The sequence below is a fragment of the Podarcis bocagei genome (genome assembly GCF_964188305.1).
Source record: "Podarcis bocagei genome assembly, chromosome: 14".
NCBI lineage: Eukaryota > Metazoa > Chordata > Lepidosauria > Squamata > Lacertidae > Podarcis > Podarcis bocagei.
The window spans coordinates 39,010,125-39,028,653 of NC_138139.1; the positions used below are offsets into that span (position 1 = coordinate 39,010,125).

Sequence of the window (18,529 nt, forward strand, 5' to 3'; positions counted from 1 at the left end):
TTATGTAAGTTACAAATTTAGCATAATTAATGATTTAATTATTCCCATGCCATTCATTTAAATGCAAACACAATTTAAACTGGAAGTAGGGGGTTTAACAATCACTTATTATTTGCAGACTGAAAAACAACAACAACAACAAATACCAATTGCCATTCAGTGGATTTATTTCTCTTCCAGACATCAGACCAATAGGGGAACATTGGCAATTTCCACTTTTGTTTCCATTTAGAGCTAATGGTTGCATTACTCCACCAACCCACATCTACCTGGAAACCCACCATCATCCCTACTAGTTCCAGTGGGCACCTGCAACCACTGCCTGTACTTATGGGGCTCCCACACATTTTGGAACCCGGAACCTCCACAAGTAAAGGAGGATTCCCTGCCTTAGACAGTCTCCTTTAAACACACAGAGGGCACTAGGGATGGGGATGGAGCTCGCACCCTCATGCATTCTCCCCCCCTTCTTGCATATTCAATTAAGGCTGGAGGAATGCTTGAGTAAGATTCCCATTGATAACCATTCATGAGAACTGGCCTCTGCATCTTCCATTGATGGTACTGTGGTTCCTTTGAGGGACTCAGGATTTCGTCCCTGGCTACTGTCGTTGTCTGAAAACAAGAGGGGATGAGCGGAGTAGGCCATATGCAGAAGCTTAAGTAATTTTCTGGAACTGTTTCTTTCCCCTCTGGGAGAGAGTAGCAGCCAAAATGGAAAATATCTCCTGCACAGGTTACATGCAAAGGTTGCCAGTGCAAACCGAAACAGTGGGAGCTCTAGTTAGCTCTAAATACTTGTAGCTGTCCAGACGGAGTGGATCCAGAAAGTAAATTGGATATCTTTATTTCTGTTCCAGGCAGATCTGTATAATCTGTCTTCAAGAAGCAGATGTGCTCGTTTACTTTATCTGATCCGTGATCATTAACATGGAGCGGGGAGGCCTTAGATGAGCAGTAGAGTGTCTGAGTTGTACACAGATGGCTCCAGGTCCAGTCCCCAGCACCTGCAGCTAAGGCTGAGAACAAATGCCCATCTGACACCCTGGAGACCCACTTCCTGGACAATCCTGAGCTAGATGGACCAATGGTCTGATTCAGTAGATAGCCACATCCTGGGTGTTAATATAGGTTATTATATTAATATATAAAAAGTTGTGGGTTCTAGCACAGTCCAGTTACTTCCATATTCACCCTCGTTTACATGGTTCCACCTGTTCAAAGAGTAGCCATCTACATGTAAAAAAAGGAGGGAATGCGTCACTGAACAAGAGGATGGAAGCTTGCCTAAAAGTTATTCTCTTTTATGGGTACGTGCAAATTTAATAAGGAGGACTTTGATGAGGGGACCTGTGTGTGCCTGCTTAGTTTGCTGTCCTGGTGCTGCTCCCTGTTGATAGGTGACTTCAAGCTCCCTCCAACTTTAAACTGGACTTGGACAACAATTCATGTGGTGGATACCTCCAAGCGGAGGACGGTCCTCGTAAAGTGGTTGTCTTTCTTTTCTAGCAGATGATAAGTCTAGGAGGTGCAGGGACTTGTCAATAGTGGCTCCAAAGTTTAAGAGTTACTTACTTGACGATGTAGAACTATCTTGTTCCTGCAAAGGTTTATGTGATTGTGATGTGGTCTCTTCGTTGGGACTTTGCGGGAACAGAATCCCAGGCTAGATACTCCTTTGGTCTGGGAGGAAGCTAAGTACAGAAAGAACCATGGCTCAGTGGTGTCAGGGCACCTCTCTTGCATGCAGATGACCTCCAGTTCAATGCCTTGTCTCTCCAGTTAAAAGGATCAGGTTATAGGGGATGACTGGAAGACCTCTGTCTGTGACCCTGGAGAGTTTTTGTCAATCAGAGTAGACAATACTGAGCGATATGGACAAACGGCCTTACCTGGTATGAGGCAGCACCTTCCAGTGTTGGTGCAACTGCAATGGTGCTCCAGTTGCTTAGGTGCTGCTGTGAGTAGTTTTAAGCCTCTCTTTGGCCTCTGGCCTTGCTAAGCTAAACTGTTACTGATGAAGTCAGAGGCAATGAGACAAGCCTGGGCAATTATTTACCCATGCTTCCTTCCCATCTCACCTCTTCACCTCTGATGAATAGTCCTTGAGGGCTTCCCTAACAAAGGGAGCAGAATGCGGAACGTCCTGTACATGGGAACTTCAGGTCAGGAGGAGGGATGTGCCAGCTGCCGCTCCCCAAGCAAGAAGCAAGCCATCAGTGGAGCCAGTGTGGTGTAGTGGTTAGGGAGTCAGACTTGGACCTGGGAGACCAGGGTTCAAATCCCCACTGAGCCATGAAGCTCTCTGACCATGAGCCAGTCAGTGCCTCTCAGCCTAACCTACTTCACAGGGTTTTTGTGAAGATAAAGTAGGGGAGGGAGAGAACCGTGTAAATCAGTGGTGAGCCAGAAGTGCCAGTGGGAATGGACACATCTGTCTATTTCGGTTTCTGTCAGCTTCTCATTTTTCCAGCCTTAAGTTCTGTTTGCCACATTTCTGCATCAGTTTGCTTTTTTTTTCAGTTCTCATGAAAATTCACCAGCGTTTTAGTGCACATTTTCTCTAATATACACATTTTAGAATGCAATTTTCCTAAAGTTTATTTCTGCAAGCAATTTTCACCTAATACAATACATGTTTGTATGCTATTTTTATGAATGTGTACATTCTTACGCACACCTTCCTCTAATATGTGTGGTCTGTACACATTTTGTGAGTGGAGAAGAGCAGCGCAAAATTCAGAGAAGTACAAATTTCAGAGGGTAGTTGCATTTCAGTTCATGTATCCTCTTGGGAAGTCTGATTAGGTGAGTCCGCATTAAAAAATCTGAAATGAGCCAAGTATCTGTGAATGACACTGTTATCTCTTCCCAATCAAGCTCTCCCTATTTAAATCCAGGCCCATTAAAAGGTAGGCATGGAGCCTCTCCCAAGCCAGAGCTAGAGTGGCCACCTACGCATCACCCAAAAATGCATCGCCAAAAGGAAAACAGGACGAAAGAAGACAGAGATTTGCATAAAATTTGCACATGCTAATTGAAGTTTATAGTTGCAAACTGAGAACTACTGAGTTGTAACCAACTAAGCCCTTCTCAGAGTAAACCCCTTAAAATTAATAGACCCGTGTTAGTCATGCCCATTAATTTCAGTGGGTCTACCCTGAGTAGGAATAACACGGGATACAACCTGCTTTCTGTAAGTTAAATAGAAATGCAACTCAGCTTACCATAGTGGGGAAGATGGTGGCCTACAGTATGTGTCTGCTCACTCTGTTGTCCAGGTTGTACTCCCGGTAGATGGGCGATGTGTTGCTTTGTCCTCCTTCTTGGACACGTGTTAGTGGCTGCCTTAATGGTTTGACATCAGGGTCAACTCTAGGGACCCCCTTTTGCATCCTCTCCTTTGTTAAGCCTTCATACTCTGCCCCATAACTGTTGCTTTATCAAATTTAGGAGCTGGTGGAGCTGCCCTTCTAATGCCTTGCAATGCGTTGGTCTGAAGCATTTTGGGAAAGGAAAATGGCGGCCTCAATCAGTTTCCCACAATGCCCCAGAGGAGTCACATGGGGAATTTAAATGGTGGCTCCAGCATGCCCTTAAAAGGGTGACCCAGGGCAGGCATCACCAGGAGCAGAGTGTTGGCAAGCCCTGGCCACAACCTGAAGATTCTGGTTGCTGCTGCCAACTCAGGATTGAATCCCCTTGTGCACCAATTGGAGCCTGACATTTAAGAGAATTTATTGTCATGTTCTTTCTGATTTGCCCCATGGGTTTTACGGAGGTGTTTTTTATATATACAGGCAGGTGGGTGGATGCACTATGAAAATATGCTTATTGTTATTGTCCAGTCAAATCTTGCTCTGTAGTTAGGATGGAGCAAAGGCTCTTGGGAAGGGATACGGGGAACGCTGCTCTTAGCCAGCGTGAAGCTATTTGAGCTCCCGGAGTCTTCCCCCATGTGCTTCAGAGCTGTTTGATCTTCAAGGGGTTCCCCATCCCCCGGCCCTCCCCACTTTCTTCTGTTACAAAGAGAAACAGCGAGGTCTGCAAAGCACACCAGGATGCCGGGTGGAGGGGGGGCAGTGAGTTAGCCGAGAGGAAATTTCATGCAAATGATAAGCAGGCCCAGCAGTTAAATCTTGGGCTGACACATTAATGAATTTCACAGCACGCCTGGAAAAACTCTCACCCTGGCCAGGATTCGTTCGGGGAAGGGAGGAATAAGGGCAGGGGCCGCAAGGGCAGCGGACGGCGGCGGGGTATAGCCAGGGGGAACCTTGTTCCCATTATCTTTTTGTGATTATGTTGAACAGGAGCTGGCAGTATGTTTTTCCTTTAAAAGAAGAAGAAGAAAAAAGTTTGCACACAAGAATCCTGTCCACCCCCCTCCCAGCTTTGGTTTCTGTGGTTAATGGGGAGAGGGACCAGGGGTGCAGAAGGAGGGAGAAAGAGCAAAATGAGTTTAGCAGCTTTTTCTGTTGCTGCTGCTACTGCTGACTCTCTCCCCGCACTGCACCCCCCCCCCCCAATTTCATAACCTGGTCGCAGCTGGTACAATTCGTGCTCCTTAATAGCTCTGGCAGTGAGTAGCAGAGAGAATGTCCCTGCTGCCCCCCGGCCCAGTTCAAGGTGGGTGGTCTTCTCACGGGCCCTGGGCAGGGGCGTTGGATGGAACAGGTATTGCATGGGGGTGGGGGAGATGCAGGAGTCAAGATGAGTGGAGTGATCATTTTCTCTCCATTTTATTTTTTGGGATGGGGAGAGGGATGAGTCAAGATAGAGGTGTATAAAATGAAGGCCGATGCAGAGGAATTGTATAAAAGAGGAGCATTTCCGTTTCTAAAAGTTGTTTCCGATGTTGATCCTACTCAGAGTAGACCCATTGAAATCAATGGATATAACTAACTTAGGCCCATGAATTTCAGTGGATGTCATCTGATTAGAACTTAGTTAGGTACAACCCTGAGTGTTTTCTATCAGTGAATTTTTGGTGGCCTGGGAGGGGTTAGAATAAGGATAGTTTTAATCAGTGTAATAAATTTATGGGGTTTTTTTTCTTTTTAACTTAAATACTCGGTTCAGATGCCCCATCCCAACAATGCATTAGGACATTAGGCACTTGTGTCTTGGAGTTCTGCACTCCTTTCTTCCCTTCCTCTCACACTCTGTAGTTCCCTCCCTCACTTTCTGGTTGGTGATGACCATAGTTTACTGTGATGTCAAAATAGAGCAAACCATGGTTACTACAAATGGTAGATTGATTTATTATTATGTGTATATCCAACTTTTCCTTCAATGAGCTTAATGTGGCATACGTTGCTCTCTTCCCCATTTTATCTTCACAACAACCCTGTGAGTTAGGTTAGGCTGCGAGAATATGACTGGCTCAAAGTTGCCCGGTGAGCTTCATGACTAAGTGGGGATTTGAACCCTGGTCTCCCGGGTCCTGATCCAGCACCCGAACCACCACACCACACTGCCTTATTGGGAACCATGGCCTTCATTGGGATGCCAAGATTGGGCTGGAGGCAAATGGTGGTCCACAGAAGCCATAATTTGCTCATTTGGGACATAACAGCAAATTGAGGAGCTGACTTGTATGACAGAGAAGAGGAGAGTGAGTGGGTCTTTCAGATCTTCCTTTGACCTGTCCCATCTCTTCTTTGCACAGCCTGCAACTGCAATCTCCATGCCCGCCGCTGCCGTTTCAACATGGAGCTCTACAAACTCTCGGGACGGAAGAGTGGGGGGGTCTGCCTGAATTGTCGCCACAACACTGCTGGGCGACACTGCCATTACTGCAAAGAGGGCTTCTACAGAGACATGAGCAAATCCATCACTGACAGAAAAGCCTGCAAAGGTAAGAAACAAGAACATCTCCCAACCTTCCTTGTGAGAAAGGACGCGGTTAAGTCCCTTAGGAGTTTGCCAGTTTACTTAGTTATGGCTGGCAACCATTAGGACTGGTACGGCTAAAGTCAGGGAGCCTAGACAGGACATGTGGTGCCAGGGCTGACAGGCCGAGTCAGCTCACCTAGTTTTGTCCTCTGCCTCCCTGCTGAGTTCTGCAAAGACCACACTGAGGCTCAGCAGGGAGGCAGCTGACTGACTGGTCCATCCCTGGGCCAGATGTAAGAAGGCAGGTATGCGAGGGCTGGCTGGGATCAGACTGAGGTTGGTGGGGAATTGGCCCTAATGGGAAATAAAGATGTACTGTTGTTAATGATAGTTGTGAAGGTCAAATTACATTGAGAAACACACCCCAAAGAGCGATGTAGTGACCCCAGTGCCTCAACCAAACCTGATAATCGCTGCTTTACAATCCAGTTTAATTAATTTCAGAATGGACGTTTGAGTTCCTAGCCAAAGGTGAAGGAGACGCACTTCCTAGTTTGGTGCTTCTCTCAGGCAAGAAACCATGGCTCTGTCAGCACTGAATAATTCCTTCCCCCGTCATGGTTTATTTATACTAATCTGGAGTCTGGGTTTAAATGAGAAGCAGGCTTCTTCCATGCATCATCAGCTTTTAACCCACAGTATAGCTTATCCCTGGGTTAATGTGTATCCACCGCAATTAGCATTTCTTTTCTTCAGGCTTCTCAGCATCCTCTTTCAAAATATATATCTTTCTGGAACGCTTGTTAGAACAGCTGAAAGGTGCATCCAGAACCATGGTAGCTGTCTTCCTTTGATGTTTATTTTATTTACTTATTTATGCCATGTACAGTGGTACCTCGGGTTAAGTACTTAATTCGTTCTGGAGGTCCGTTCTTAACCTGAAACTGTTCTTAACCTGAAGCACCACTTTAGCTAATGGGGCCTCCTGCTGCCGCCGCGCCACCAGAGCCCGATTTCTGTGCTTATCCTGAAGCAAAGTTCTTAACATGAAGCACTATTTCTGGGTTAGCGGAGTGTGTAACCTGAAGCGTATGTAACCCGAGGTACCACTGTATAGCCCATCTTTTCCTCCAAGGAACTTAAGGTGGTGTACATGGTTCCCTTCCTCCTCAGTTAATGCCCACAATAGCCCTGTGAGGTAGGCTGGGCTGAGAGGCAGTGGCAGACCGTGGTCACTCGGTGAGATTCATGACTGAGTGGGGATTTTAACCCTGGTGTCCCAGGTTCTAGTTTCTCACTCTAACCACTACACTACACTGGCTCTCAAGGATGGTTTTGCACTCAGGGACCTTCTGGACTGGCAGGTGTATTCTGCAACATGCAGTTGGCACAATAATAGTGCATTGGTGGTGAGTTTATACTAGGCTGTCCACAGATGATGATGATGATGATGATGATGATGATGATTAGCTTCCCTTCATCTGAAGTTATCATATTATTGCAATGTGATAAAGAGGAGTACTCTTTTCTGTTGCCCTAAATGCATTGAGATGTGATTGAACATGCTTATTGGACTCTCATTCAGGCTTTAAACCTGGTTTTGGAACAGAAATTGCTGAAAGAGAGATTGGGGACTGCAGCCCCATTGCTCCTCTTGGGCATCCCAGTGGCCTTTCGAAACAATCAGCCATGCCCTCCTTGTGCCTAGCATGGGAGGTGGGTGTCCTGCATTGCGCTAGCTTCTGTCTGTACTCGGATGGATGACTCCAGAAGGTGATGCTGGGGAATGTTTCTCTGTTCCTTGCAGTTTACACTACAGTAGTACCTTGGTTTATGAACTTAGTCCGTTCCGGAAGTCCGTTCTTATACCAAAACCATTCTTAAACCGAGGCACACTTTCCCTAATGAGGCCTCCCGCCGCCAGTGCCCTTCCACCATTCGTATTTCATTCTTAGACCGAGGTAAAGTTCTCAAACCAAGACACTATTTCTGGTTTTGCAGAGTTTGTAAACCAAATCGTTCTTAAACCGGACTGTTCTTAAACTGAGGTACCAATAGTGTTTTGGCTCCCACACTATTGAATATCTACATGAAACCACTGGGAGAGCTTCTTCAGAGGTGTAGCCTGAGGTGTCACCAATACACAGATGACAGCCAGATCTACACCTCCCTTTCATCTCACTTAGGTGAGGCCTTTGGCACAGTAAAGTACTGGATGAGGGCCAATAAAGTGAGACTCAGTCCAAGCAAGACAGGTATTATTAGTGAATGGTTCATCTGCCCAGTTAGGTGATGTTCAGCTTGCTCTGAAAGGAGTTTGCATTCTCCCAAAACCAGCAGGCTCACGGTTTGGAATCTTCTGTCATGATTGGTTTGAGGCTCAGGTGGCCTTGGTGGCTCAGATGATGTTTTATCAGGCTCAGTCGATAGGTAGATCTACGAACTACAACCTCGCCATGCAACAGTTATGCACGATCTAGCAAGCACCTGGTAGTATTATTGCTTGGGTTATGCATGAGGTTCCTTTGAAAATGGACTTGAAAACTCAACTGGCCCATGGGGATTGGTAAATACAGTGGAGGCTGGCCCATTGGAATGAATGAGGCACTGCCCCACCAGCCTCATTCTGGCCTCTGCCAGCCCCCACTTGCCTGCCTTCTTTCTCAACCAGGGGGTGGCGCAGGCTGTCTCAACTTCCTCCTCCTTAGTCTCAGTATTGGCCTTCTAGAACTCAGTAGGAAGGAGGAGGATGGGGTCAACACTAGAATTATTTGACTCTGCCATTCTGCCTCTCATTGGCTCTGACTCCACCTACTGTTGGTCTCCCTGCCTACTTCCCTACCAGTCCCACTGGGCATCAGTGTGGTGAAGGCGGGGACTTTCTGGTGCTGGCTCCCTATTTGTGGAATGCCATCCATAGAGATGCTGGCCTGGTGCCCACTCTATGGATTTTTAGGGGTGAAGCAAAGATCTTTGTATACTTCCAGGCCTTCTAATTTACAACAGGGATTTGGCATTTTAAAACACTCGCACCAATTTATTTCCCCCTTGCTGTTATTATTCTGCTTTTAAACTGATTGTACGCTGTTGTGGTTGCGCTGACTTTTATGCGTCAATTTGCATGGTTTATAGCTTTTTCAATTGTTTTCATTTTTTATTATATATTGTTTTGTATTTTTAATGACTTTATAAATTGCCAGAGGATTGTGTTAATGGGTGGTATAGCAGTATAATTAAATAATATTTAATAAACTGAAAGGCTAATATTATGTCCTCTTTAAAAATATCAAAAGTTTCCCAGCACCAATAAGAAAGGGAAGTGAAATATTTAATTTAGGGGCAGGGTGGGGTGAGGGAGGCAATTCAGTAAAGCACTCTAATGGTGCAATCCTGTGGATATTTACTCTTTCAGTGGAACTTGCTCCTTAGGAAATATGTTAGGATTCCAGCCATATAGTGAAATGCTGTGCATACCTATTAAAACAAGTTCAAAACTTTACATAGAAATATTTATTTTATTTTTTTATTATTTTTTTATACCATATCAATAGCCTGCACTCCATTAGCATTATTCAAACTTAGACAACATAAAAGCACTGAAGGTGGTTAACCTCCTCACTCCCCTTGCCAATAATTACAATTTTGATTCAGAGATTTGACTGGCATTGCACCCATCCCAGATGACCAACTTGACTTGTCTTGTGTTTGTTCATTATGTTACTAATTAATTCTGTGAGCGTCACATTTCTAAAAATAGGGGAGAAAATTCCATGGAAAAAGAGTGCAATGGTTCTGACAACAATTTTCCAACCCACACCACTGCTGTCACAGCCGGGCCATGTGCAGCTGGACCAGGAATGGGACTTGGGGCGCGTGTTCTCCAACCCAAAAGGCTTTATATGAGCCAAGAGTGTTTCCGGCGAGAAAGTTTCCTCTCTTCACTGTCACAATGAGGTGGCTGAGATTCCACAGCTTATTAGTGGAGGTTCCATGTCTCTCTTTCAGTGTTTATTTTTACTATGAATGGCCAAAGTGGTGCCCAACATCTGGAGGGCCACAGGTTAGTCACCCATAAGCTCTGCCTTGCAAATATTTTTTTTTATAATATTTTATTAAATTTTCAAATACAAAGTTAGAGATATACACAGAAAAAACAAGTGGAAAAAAAAGAAAAAAAAAAAAACCCAACCATTCAAAACATTTTTTGTATAACTAACTGGACTTCCTCACATCTCCCTTACCCTGCATTCTTTATAATAAAATTATCAGCAAATTATTACCTTGTTTCGTACCTTATTTTGTACTTTTCAAATGTTGTACTTCTGAATTTAAAGTAATTTTTATCAATTACTTATACCTTAAATTAAACATAGTATTACTTTAAATTTCGACCTTTTCCTACTTATAACTTAATTTTCCATTTCGCAAAATCCAATTGCTGGAGCCTTGCAAATAAAGAAGCTCTCTTGCATTGCTGGAAGGACCCTGACTAGCATCAAACCTCCAGCGGGTGGGAAAGAAGCCTTACTTCTCCCCTTGCCCCCAGAAACCCTTCCTCCCTGAAGCTGCTATTTGCATCCAGAAGGACACTTCTATTAATGCCAATTAATGCCCCGGAGGGAGTGGCCAGTGTTCATCAGGATGATGGCTGCAAGGTATGTGTATTAATTTGTCCCTCCTCAACCTGTTGCAGTCCACAAAAAGTTCTGTATGAATAAAGCATTTTTAAAAATAAATAAATGGGGGGAACAGCAGTGAAGCAAGTGGACAGTTAGAGGTGGGGTTTTTTGGCTCTCAGCATACATAGGGAAGGAGCGACGATGGCTGATGCTCACGTTTTCCGTTTGCATTTTCAACCTCGCACTCTACATTTTCTCTCGTCTCCCAAGTCAAAACGTGAATTTTCAACATTCAAAGCACGGCTGTATGCAAAAGAGCATTTCAGTCATAGGCTGTTGTTTTTAAACGCTCTTAGTGTATAAGCATTGACCCTTAGTCGGATTTTGTAGGATTGGGGTGGGTGGTGCGGCGGCGTTATTTTTGCAGTAACCGAATATATTTTAGTTTATGGATGTTTTGCACCTGGAAGAAATTCTCTGGCAGGTCATAACAGTCTGTAGCTGAGGCGCAGCCTGGGCCAAAAGGAGCCGCACACTTTCTCTTTGAAGAAGTGCTTTGCGCTGGCTGCAGTGGAAACCCCTTTCCCTCTCTGCCTGATTGCATTACCTAGAAAAATCCCGACCTGCCCTCGGGGTTTAGATGGAACGTGGGTGATGCAGCGAGGAGAAACTTCACAGTTTTAACAAGCGCCTCATAAAGCTGAAGGCAGAGCTGGCAGACGGTGTGTAGCAGGGGTCTGGCACAGCCAAGCGAGCGAGCCAAGCCTCCTAGCCAGGTCATTAGGAAATAGGGAGCTAATCATTTTTAATCACCCAAGCAGCTGAGTTGGCAAGGCGTCCCATTCATGTGTGCCTCGCTTCTACACCGTCCCGTCTCCCCGTAGCCTGAAGAGTTCACACTCTTTCCCCCCAGCGACCGCGTGCTTTTTGTAGCCTCGCCATGGCAGCTGCGTTGGAAACAAGCAGGTTCTGACATTCCAGGAGCTGCCTGGGACGGGTTGGGTGATGGGTTATGAAAAGCAGGGTGGGTGAGTCTCCAGCAGGAAATTGCCACGGGGAAGGGTGGAATATGGCAGTCCAACGCATGAGCTGCTTGAGTACAGATGGTCAAATCTGCTGATTCCAGATTCTGCTTTTTCTAGTCTTGGTTCTCTGCATTTCTGCATCAGTTTGCAAACTTTTTTGATGTGGCACCCCACCTGCCCCATCACCTCTAGTGCCAGCAGAGAAGCCGGCGCCGATTTCAGGCAAGATTGTGCCAATTTCGAGCGAGATCTCCCTGTTATCGCAGCAGAGACCTTGCGCAATTTTGGTGAGCTATCACTAGAAATTGGGGCAATCTCACCCAGAAAATCAGTGCTAATGCTGGCACCACTTCTCCAATGCTGGTGGAGATGGCACAGGCAGTAGGGGCAGGGCAGAATGAGGTGAAATGGGACACACCACCCCTGCTTGCACTCCACCTTCAGTTCAAGCCCTGGCTCAGAGGGAGCTCCTGAAAATTCCTTTGAAGTTGATTCAACTGACACCATGCACTTGACCTGCCTGGGACAGGTGGGAGAGAGTTTTGGCTATGGCCTGCCAGGTGAATCCAGTGTCTGATCCCAACTGCAGGAGGAGTCAAGCAGGTGGACATTCTCAGCCCTACCTGGAGGTGGTGGCTAAAGCTGGAACCTTTTGTAACAAAGGCATGTGCTCTACCATGGAAATGTGTCCTTTCTCCATTTGGAAAACCATTTGGTTTTGCCACAGGCTTTCAACTTATGGTAACAAGGATTCAGGTTTTTCCACTGGTGGTGCCAATGTGGAATGGCCTCCCTGATGAAACATGAGAGGCCCCATCAGTGTTGTCAGTGTTTCTTAACCATTTTAATTCTCATGCTTTTAAATTGTCTTTTTTATTTTTTTGTTTTGATTGAGGATATTTTAATGCCCAAATGGATTTTTTTATTGGTTATTTTAATTAGGTAAACTACTAAGAAGCCATTTTGGCAAACAAGCGCTATATAAATTAATAAATTGTCATTAATTAATTAGTTAATTTGGGATGAAACAGATCTTCCTGAGATTTCAGAGAGCTCTTAAGAAAAGAAGCCCAGGTTTACCTCTCCCTGCTGAGAATTCTTGGAACAAACCTGGAGGAAGTAAGCCCATTCTGAGTGAAGATGAAGAGAAAGGGGGTAGTCTTTGGTCATGAATTCAATTTGGTTCTCATTTAAAAGTGAGCCCTCTTAATTTGCATTCTCCAAAACAATTTGCAAACCGAAACAAAGACACCCTTTGAGATTCACCCTTCTTCAAATTTTGCAATGCAGTTCTCCAGCCAAGTAATGTGTACAAAAATCCATGTGCTAGGTGCGTAATTATGCATATATTCATGAACATAACATACAAAAATGCACTGTTAGAGGAAGGTGCTCTGCAAATATGAGTATATTGGGCAAAACTGAGGACAAAATGTGTATGTTCAGAGAGATTTGCACGGAAATGCTGATGAATTTTCATGAGGACTAAAAAAAAACCCTGAGACTCACTAACTGATGTGAGGAATTGAATTTAAGATTGGGAGAATGAGAAACTGAGAGAAAGTGGAACTCACAGAATTGCCCATTCCTACTTCCTCTCCCCCACTCACCCCTTTGGACCCATTCTACTTAGGAGAGAAAGAGAGAGATGCATAGCTATCTACTTGCAAAGCGGATTTTTCGCTCCCTACCCTGACTACTCCACTTTTCCTGACTGCTTGGGCAATGCTGCCATAGCCATTGTGCTTTCAGCCTAGTTTTTCATTCCCACTTTCTTCATCATTGAGGTCTAATCTCAGCCGGGCAGCTACGCCGGGCATCTTCCTACCATCTGCAGGCACCCCGAACATTGCGAAGCCCAGCCTGCTGTGCTGATCCCCCTTCCTTCGACCCGCCGTGTTTCCTGGAGAGCAGCTGGGTGGGAGACATGTGCCCTGAATCTTGCAACCCAGCACAAAAGTGGCAGGGCAGGCGGTGAACTTGTCAGCTTGCGGTTTCTCAAAAAAACCCTGAGTCATTTCCTCTGTGGGGCTGGGAAGGGAGTTGCTGGAAGCCTGGAACCACGGCTGTGAAATTTCCCCTTCCCTCTTTCCCTTCCTCTGCTTGCACTTTCTCTCTCCCCCCCCCCCACCTTTCAGAGGCTCTGTCCACTCTCCCATGCTTTTTACCATCTACATGAAGCCGCTGGGAGAGATCATCAGGGCTAAGTGTTCAGCAATATAGGGATGATACCCAGCTCTACCTTTCCTTCAAATCAGAACCAGTGAGGGCAGTGAAGGTCCTGTGTGAGTTGGAAGTGGTTGGCAGATGGACGGTGGCTGACAGATTGAGTCTGAATCCTGACAAGACAGAAGTACTGTCTTTGGGGGACAGTGGGTGGGTTGTTGTGAGGGAGTCCCTGGTCCCGAACGGGGTCACCATGCCCCCTGAAGGACCAGGTGCACAGACTGGGAGTCATTTTGGACTCACGTGAGGTCGCAGGTCAATTTTGTGTCCAGGGCAGCTGTCTACCAGCTCCACCTGGTACGCAGGCTGAGACCTACCCGTGGACTGTCTTGCCAGAGTGGTGCATGCTCTAGTTGTCTCCCGCTTGGACTAATGCAATGTGCTCTGCGTGGGGCTACCTTTGAAGGTGACCCAGAAACTACAATTAATCCAGAATGCTGCAGCTAGACTGGTGACTGGGAGTAGCTGCTGGGACCATATAACACTGGTCTGAAATGACCTTGGCTCCTAGTACGTTTCCGAGCACAATTCAAGGTGTTCGTGCTGACCTTTAAAGCCCTAAATGACCTCGGCCCAGTATATCTGAAGGAGCATCTCCACCCCCATTGCTCAAGCTGGACACTGAGGTCCTCCTCCAAGGGTCTTCTGCTGGTTCCCTCACTGCAAGAAACAAAGTTACAGGCCTTTTCAGTCATGGCACCCTCCCTGTAGAACGCCCTCCCTTCAGATGTCAAGGAGATAAAGAACTACACAACTTTTAGAAGACATCTGAAGGCAGTCCTGTATTGGGAGGTTTTTAATGTTTGGTGTTTTTATTATATTTTTAGATATGCTGTAAGCCGCCCACTGTGGCTGGGGAAACCCAGCCAGATGGGCGGGGTATAAATAAAGTAGTAGCTCCCCACTATAAACCCTTCATTCACCAACCCCTTCCCTCCCCTGCTTTTGTGTACTGGAGGCTGGTCCTATTAGAGCAAATGGGGCACTGCAGCACCTAGTTATACTATGGAACTCACACCCAAAGGAAACAGCGAGAGCCACCAACTTGGATGGCTTTCAAAGAGGATTGGACAAATTCATGGATCATAAGGCTACCGTGATGGCTATGCTCTGCCTTCATGGTTGGAAGCAGTAATGCTTCTGGGAGCCACAGGACAGAGGAGTGATTTTGGGTGTGTTTGCAGGTTTCCCACAGGTACCTGGTTGGCCACTGCAAGAACAGGATTCTGGACTAGGTGGGCCATTGGCCTGATCCAACGGGCTTTTCTTATGCTCTTATGTATTGCCCCACTGGCCTCAGCCAGTCCCTACCTGCCTGCCTCCTTGCAACAAGTCTAGGGGGTGGCATTGCCTATCAATCTCCTTCCCCGTCTCAGTGTTGCCCTTGTACAACTTCACAATGTGGAGAAAAGTAGAACTAGTTGTCTTTGCCTGCCTTTGTCTCTGGCTCCACCTACAGTTGGGCTCCCTGCCTTTCACCCCACCAGTCTTAATGGATGCCAACCTCTGCTGCTTTTATGTACTTGGTTTACCTGCAGGTAAATAGTGAGTATGGATGGATAAATCAGTCAATTTTGGTTTCACTCAAATTTTCACTTTCCCAGTTCACTCCATTTCTGCATCTGTTTGAATTTTTTGTGTGTACTAGTGAAAACTAACCATTTTAGTGTACGTTTGCCCTCATTGCTTAATGCAATTTTGCCAAATATTTTTCAATGAACTTCCCCTAATGTAATGCATTTTTGTCTGTTGCTTGCACTAATATTTGCATTCCTCTAATGTACATATTCTTCTATATACCTTCCTCTAATATGCACATTTTTCTATGCAAAATTCAGAAAAAAGTGTCCATTTTTAAAAAGATAGCTGCATCCCAGTTTGTGTGTTGTTGTGTGTGGATTAGGTACTTCTAATTTCAGCCTGATCCCTGGAAGTGGGGAGGGAATGGAACTGGGTTGCAGATAGCAAAGTGTCAACTTGAGAGACACAGAAGTCAGAGTAGTGGTACCTGGTTAGGATGGCCACTGACATGTTAACCCTGCCTCCCCCAAAAAACAGGACAAAGGTGAGTGTAGATTTGCATAAAATGTACATGTGCTGATTTATATGTGTAGAAATCATTGCTATGATTGAACAGAGATACAATGCATTCTATCATATTGGAGAAGATGACTGTGATGTGGCACCTGTGTCTGCCTGCTCAGTCAGCTGTCCAGGTACTCATGATGGATGGGCAGCTTCAAGATACCTGCAGCTCTCACTTCTTAGAATTCTTTATCTTTAAACCAGATTTGACCCAGACAGCCCTTCAAACAGAGACTGGTCCTCTGCCTTCTGGCAGATCAAGACCCTAGTACTTCAGCTCCCAGGCTTCCTGGGTGTCTGACTTGGTGGTTCCAAGTCTGCCTGAGGTTCTGGAGAGACAACCGGGTAATTAGTTCAAACGAGCTATCTCTTTCTTATCTGCTATTGATAATTTGGGAGCAGGCCAAAGTTATTATCAAGCATCTCCCCCCGGTTATTGAGTCTGCCACATTTCAACTCCAGCAATGGGATGTCTTATCTATGTTGGCTATCTGTTCTCAAATATAGGCAGTCTTTTCCCTTGGCACGGTTTAACATTTTGCCTTCTAAGCTTTTAGAAGGCGGATATAACAACGTCCCGGCAAATGATAGAAGCTGCCTGTGCAACAGGGATGAGGTGGAGACAGCCCTATGTCTTCTTTTTAACTGTTCTTTTTACCAGGAGGCTAGAGAAGTTCTCATATACTGCCTTACATGATTTTTCCCCCCTGGTCTTCAAACTGTCTGGAGACGATTGTGCTCCAGTATTTTTATTATTGAGCAAGTTAACAACATGTAGAGATTAAAAGATTGCTTAAAGTCCAGTTTAAAGCCTGTGGCCCTCCAGATGTTGCTGGACTCCAGCACCCATCAGCCCCAGCCAATGAACAGCCAACGGTCGGTGATAATGGGAGTTGGAGTGAACAACATATAGAAGGCCCCAGGTCCCCTACCTGGCTTAGGCCATCCATGATTGCCTCATGCAGCGCATAATTAAACCATGGAATTCACTTCCAAAGCAGGTAGTGAAGAAAGTGTGGCAATTAGCTTTGGTAGGAAAATTGACTAACAGATTGACTTAAGTTTCTGAAAAGTTTGAAATGAAAGGGCACATTTGCAGTGAATTAGTATACCTTTTATTATGTACACAGCTAAAGAGGATGCAGCAGTATCTCCTTTACTCCTTTATGGCTAGTTCATTCATTTGAGTAAGTGACTGGAATTGTGTTGTTCAGGTAGTGCTGACTTCACAATACTCTGTAATCTCATGTACTGGAAAGGGGGTGGGGTGATTTGGTTTGCTTCACCTTTTTGGTGATTTGTAGCACAATAAAACAATAAAAATAGGGGGAGGGGAAAGAGGATTGGACAAATTCCTTGAGGATAAGGCTACCAGTGGCTACAGTGACTAGATATAGGATGCTGGGCTGGATATCTCATGGGCTTTATCCAGCAGAGCTCTTCATGCGTTCTTCCTGGATGTGGGTTAGTCAGACACATTCTGGTCCCAGCCGTTTTCTGAATCAGTTATTTACCTTCCCACCCCCCACCCCCATCTTTTTGGCACCACTGTAGCCAGGCGCAGTGGAAACAGAAGCTCTTGTCTCTTAGCTTATGTTCTTTGCTCAGGATTTAGGAGTCTTCCTAAGAGAGATCCTCTTTATCCTATGCCACACACGCACACGCAAGCTGCTGTTTGTGGGGAGGGGTGGCAGTGTCAAGGAATCCAGTCAGGAAGACTTCAGGGCTGTCTGTGCAGGAGTATAGTCAAAGGGAAGGAGACTGGGCGCATTCCCACCCACCCACTCACTCCCCCAGCCCGGCTCTGGCAGCCGTTCAGTCTTCTTTCCTTTGCAAGGAGAGCACTGAGAGACGTTCCCCCCCACACACACCCTCCCTTCCTCAGATGAAAATATATTCTGGTTTCAAACTCTCTAATCTCTATCGCTGAAGCAGCAGCCAGGCGTCTGTTGAGGCAAGTCCTTCCTTTGAGATCTTCCCAGAATGTAAATGCAGAGCATTAGGAAGTTACGAAGCATCTCAATTAAGAGGTGATACGACTGTGATGGATGGCCAAACCACAAACCAAGGTGGGACAGTGGTGTTTCGGCTGCCACTCTTTCTCTACCAGGATAAGCCAATCCTGAAGCCCTGGGCTCGTCACCTGCCTACAGAGCCAGAGAAAGATGTTGGTGCCCCCTGCCCTGTTTAGCTCTTTTCTCTGTGGATCTCCAGCATTGCTCTCCATGAGCTCCTGGGTGCTGGCAAGGGTGCTGCTTGCTATTTTGTGGAAGCCTCAATGGAGACCTGAAGATGAAGAAGTGATTGGAATCTGTAACCACAGCACGCAGGTGGTGCTGTCAGTCTTGCTGCACAGAAGCCTGCATTGGTCCAGCAAGAAGGTTTGGGAGGTTCAGAGGAGCCTCAATGGAGATCCCTCAAGAGGAAGGAGGGGCAGCCTTTTGGGATTTGAGACTCATATCCTATTAGACCACCGGCTTTACTGAAAGGAATTCCATACAACCAACAGGTCTGCTTCTGTCGATATAGCATTGAAAGAGTTGAGCATATTTTACCATACTGCTTATAGTATAAGGACATTTGTTCCTTATTCGTCACACCTATTTTAATCAAATTCCTGGGCACACTAGATAATTTTTACACTTCCCTCCTTTTGTCAGACTCCACTAACGAAATCATCATCAATGTGGCAAAGTTCTGCGCCATCAGCATGCATTATTAGAAAACTAAACCTCT

The 18,529-nt window shown here is 45.7% G+C and overlaps 1 protein-coding gene across 1 annotated transcript in view; it reads left to right on the forward strand.

The window, feature by feature from the left end:
• Window positions 1-18,529, forward strand: part of NTN3 (netrin 3) — a 111,838-nt gene that overhangs the window by 50,606 nt on the left and 42,703 nt on the right. Inside the window, exon 3 of the mRNA XM_081169879.1 lies at window positions 5,672-5,860. Coding sequence (XP_081026005.1) covers window positions 5,672-5,860 — 189 coding nt within the window. The remainder of the gene's footprint in view (window positions 1-5,671; window positions 5,861-18,529) is intronic.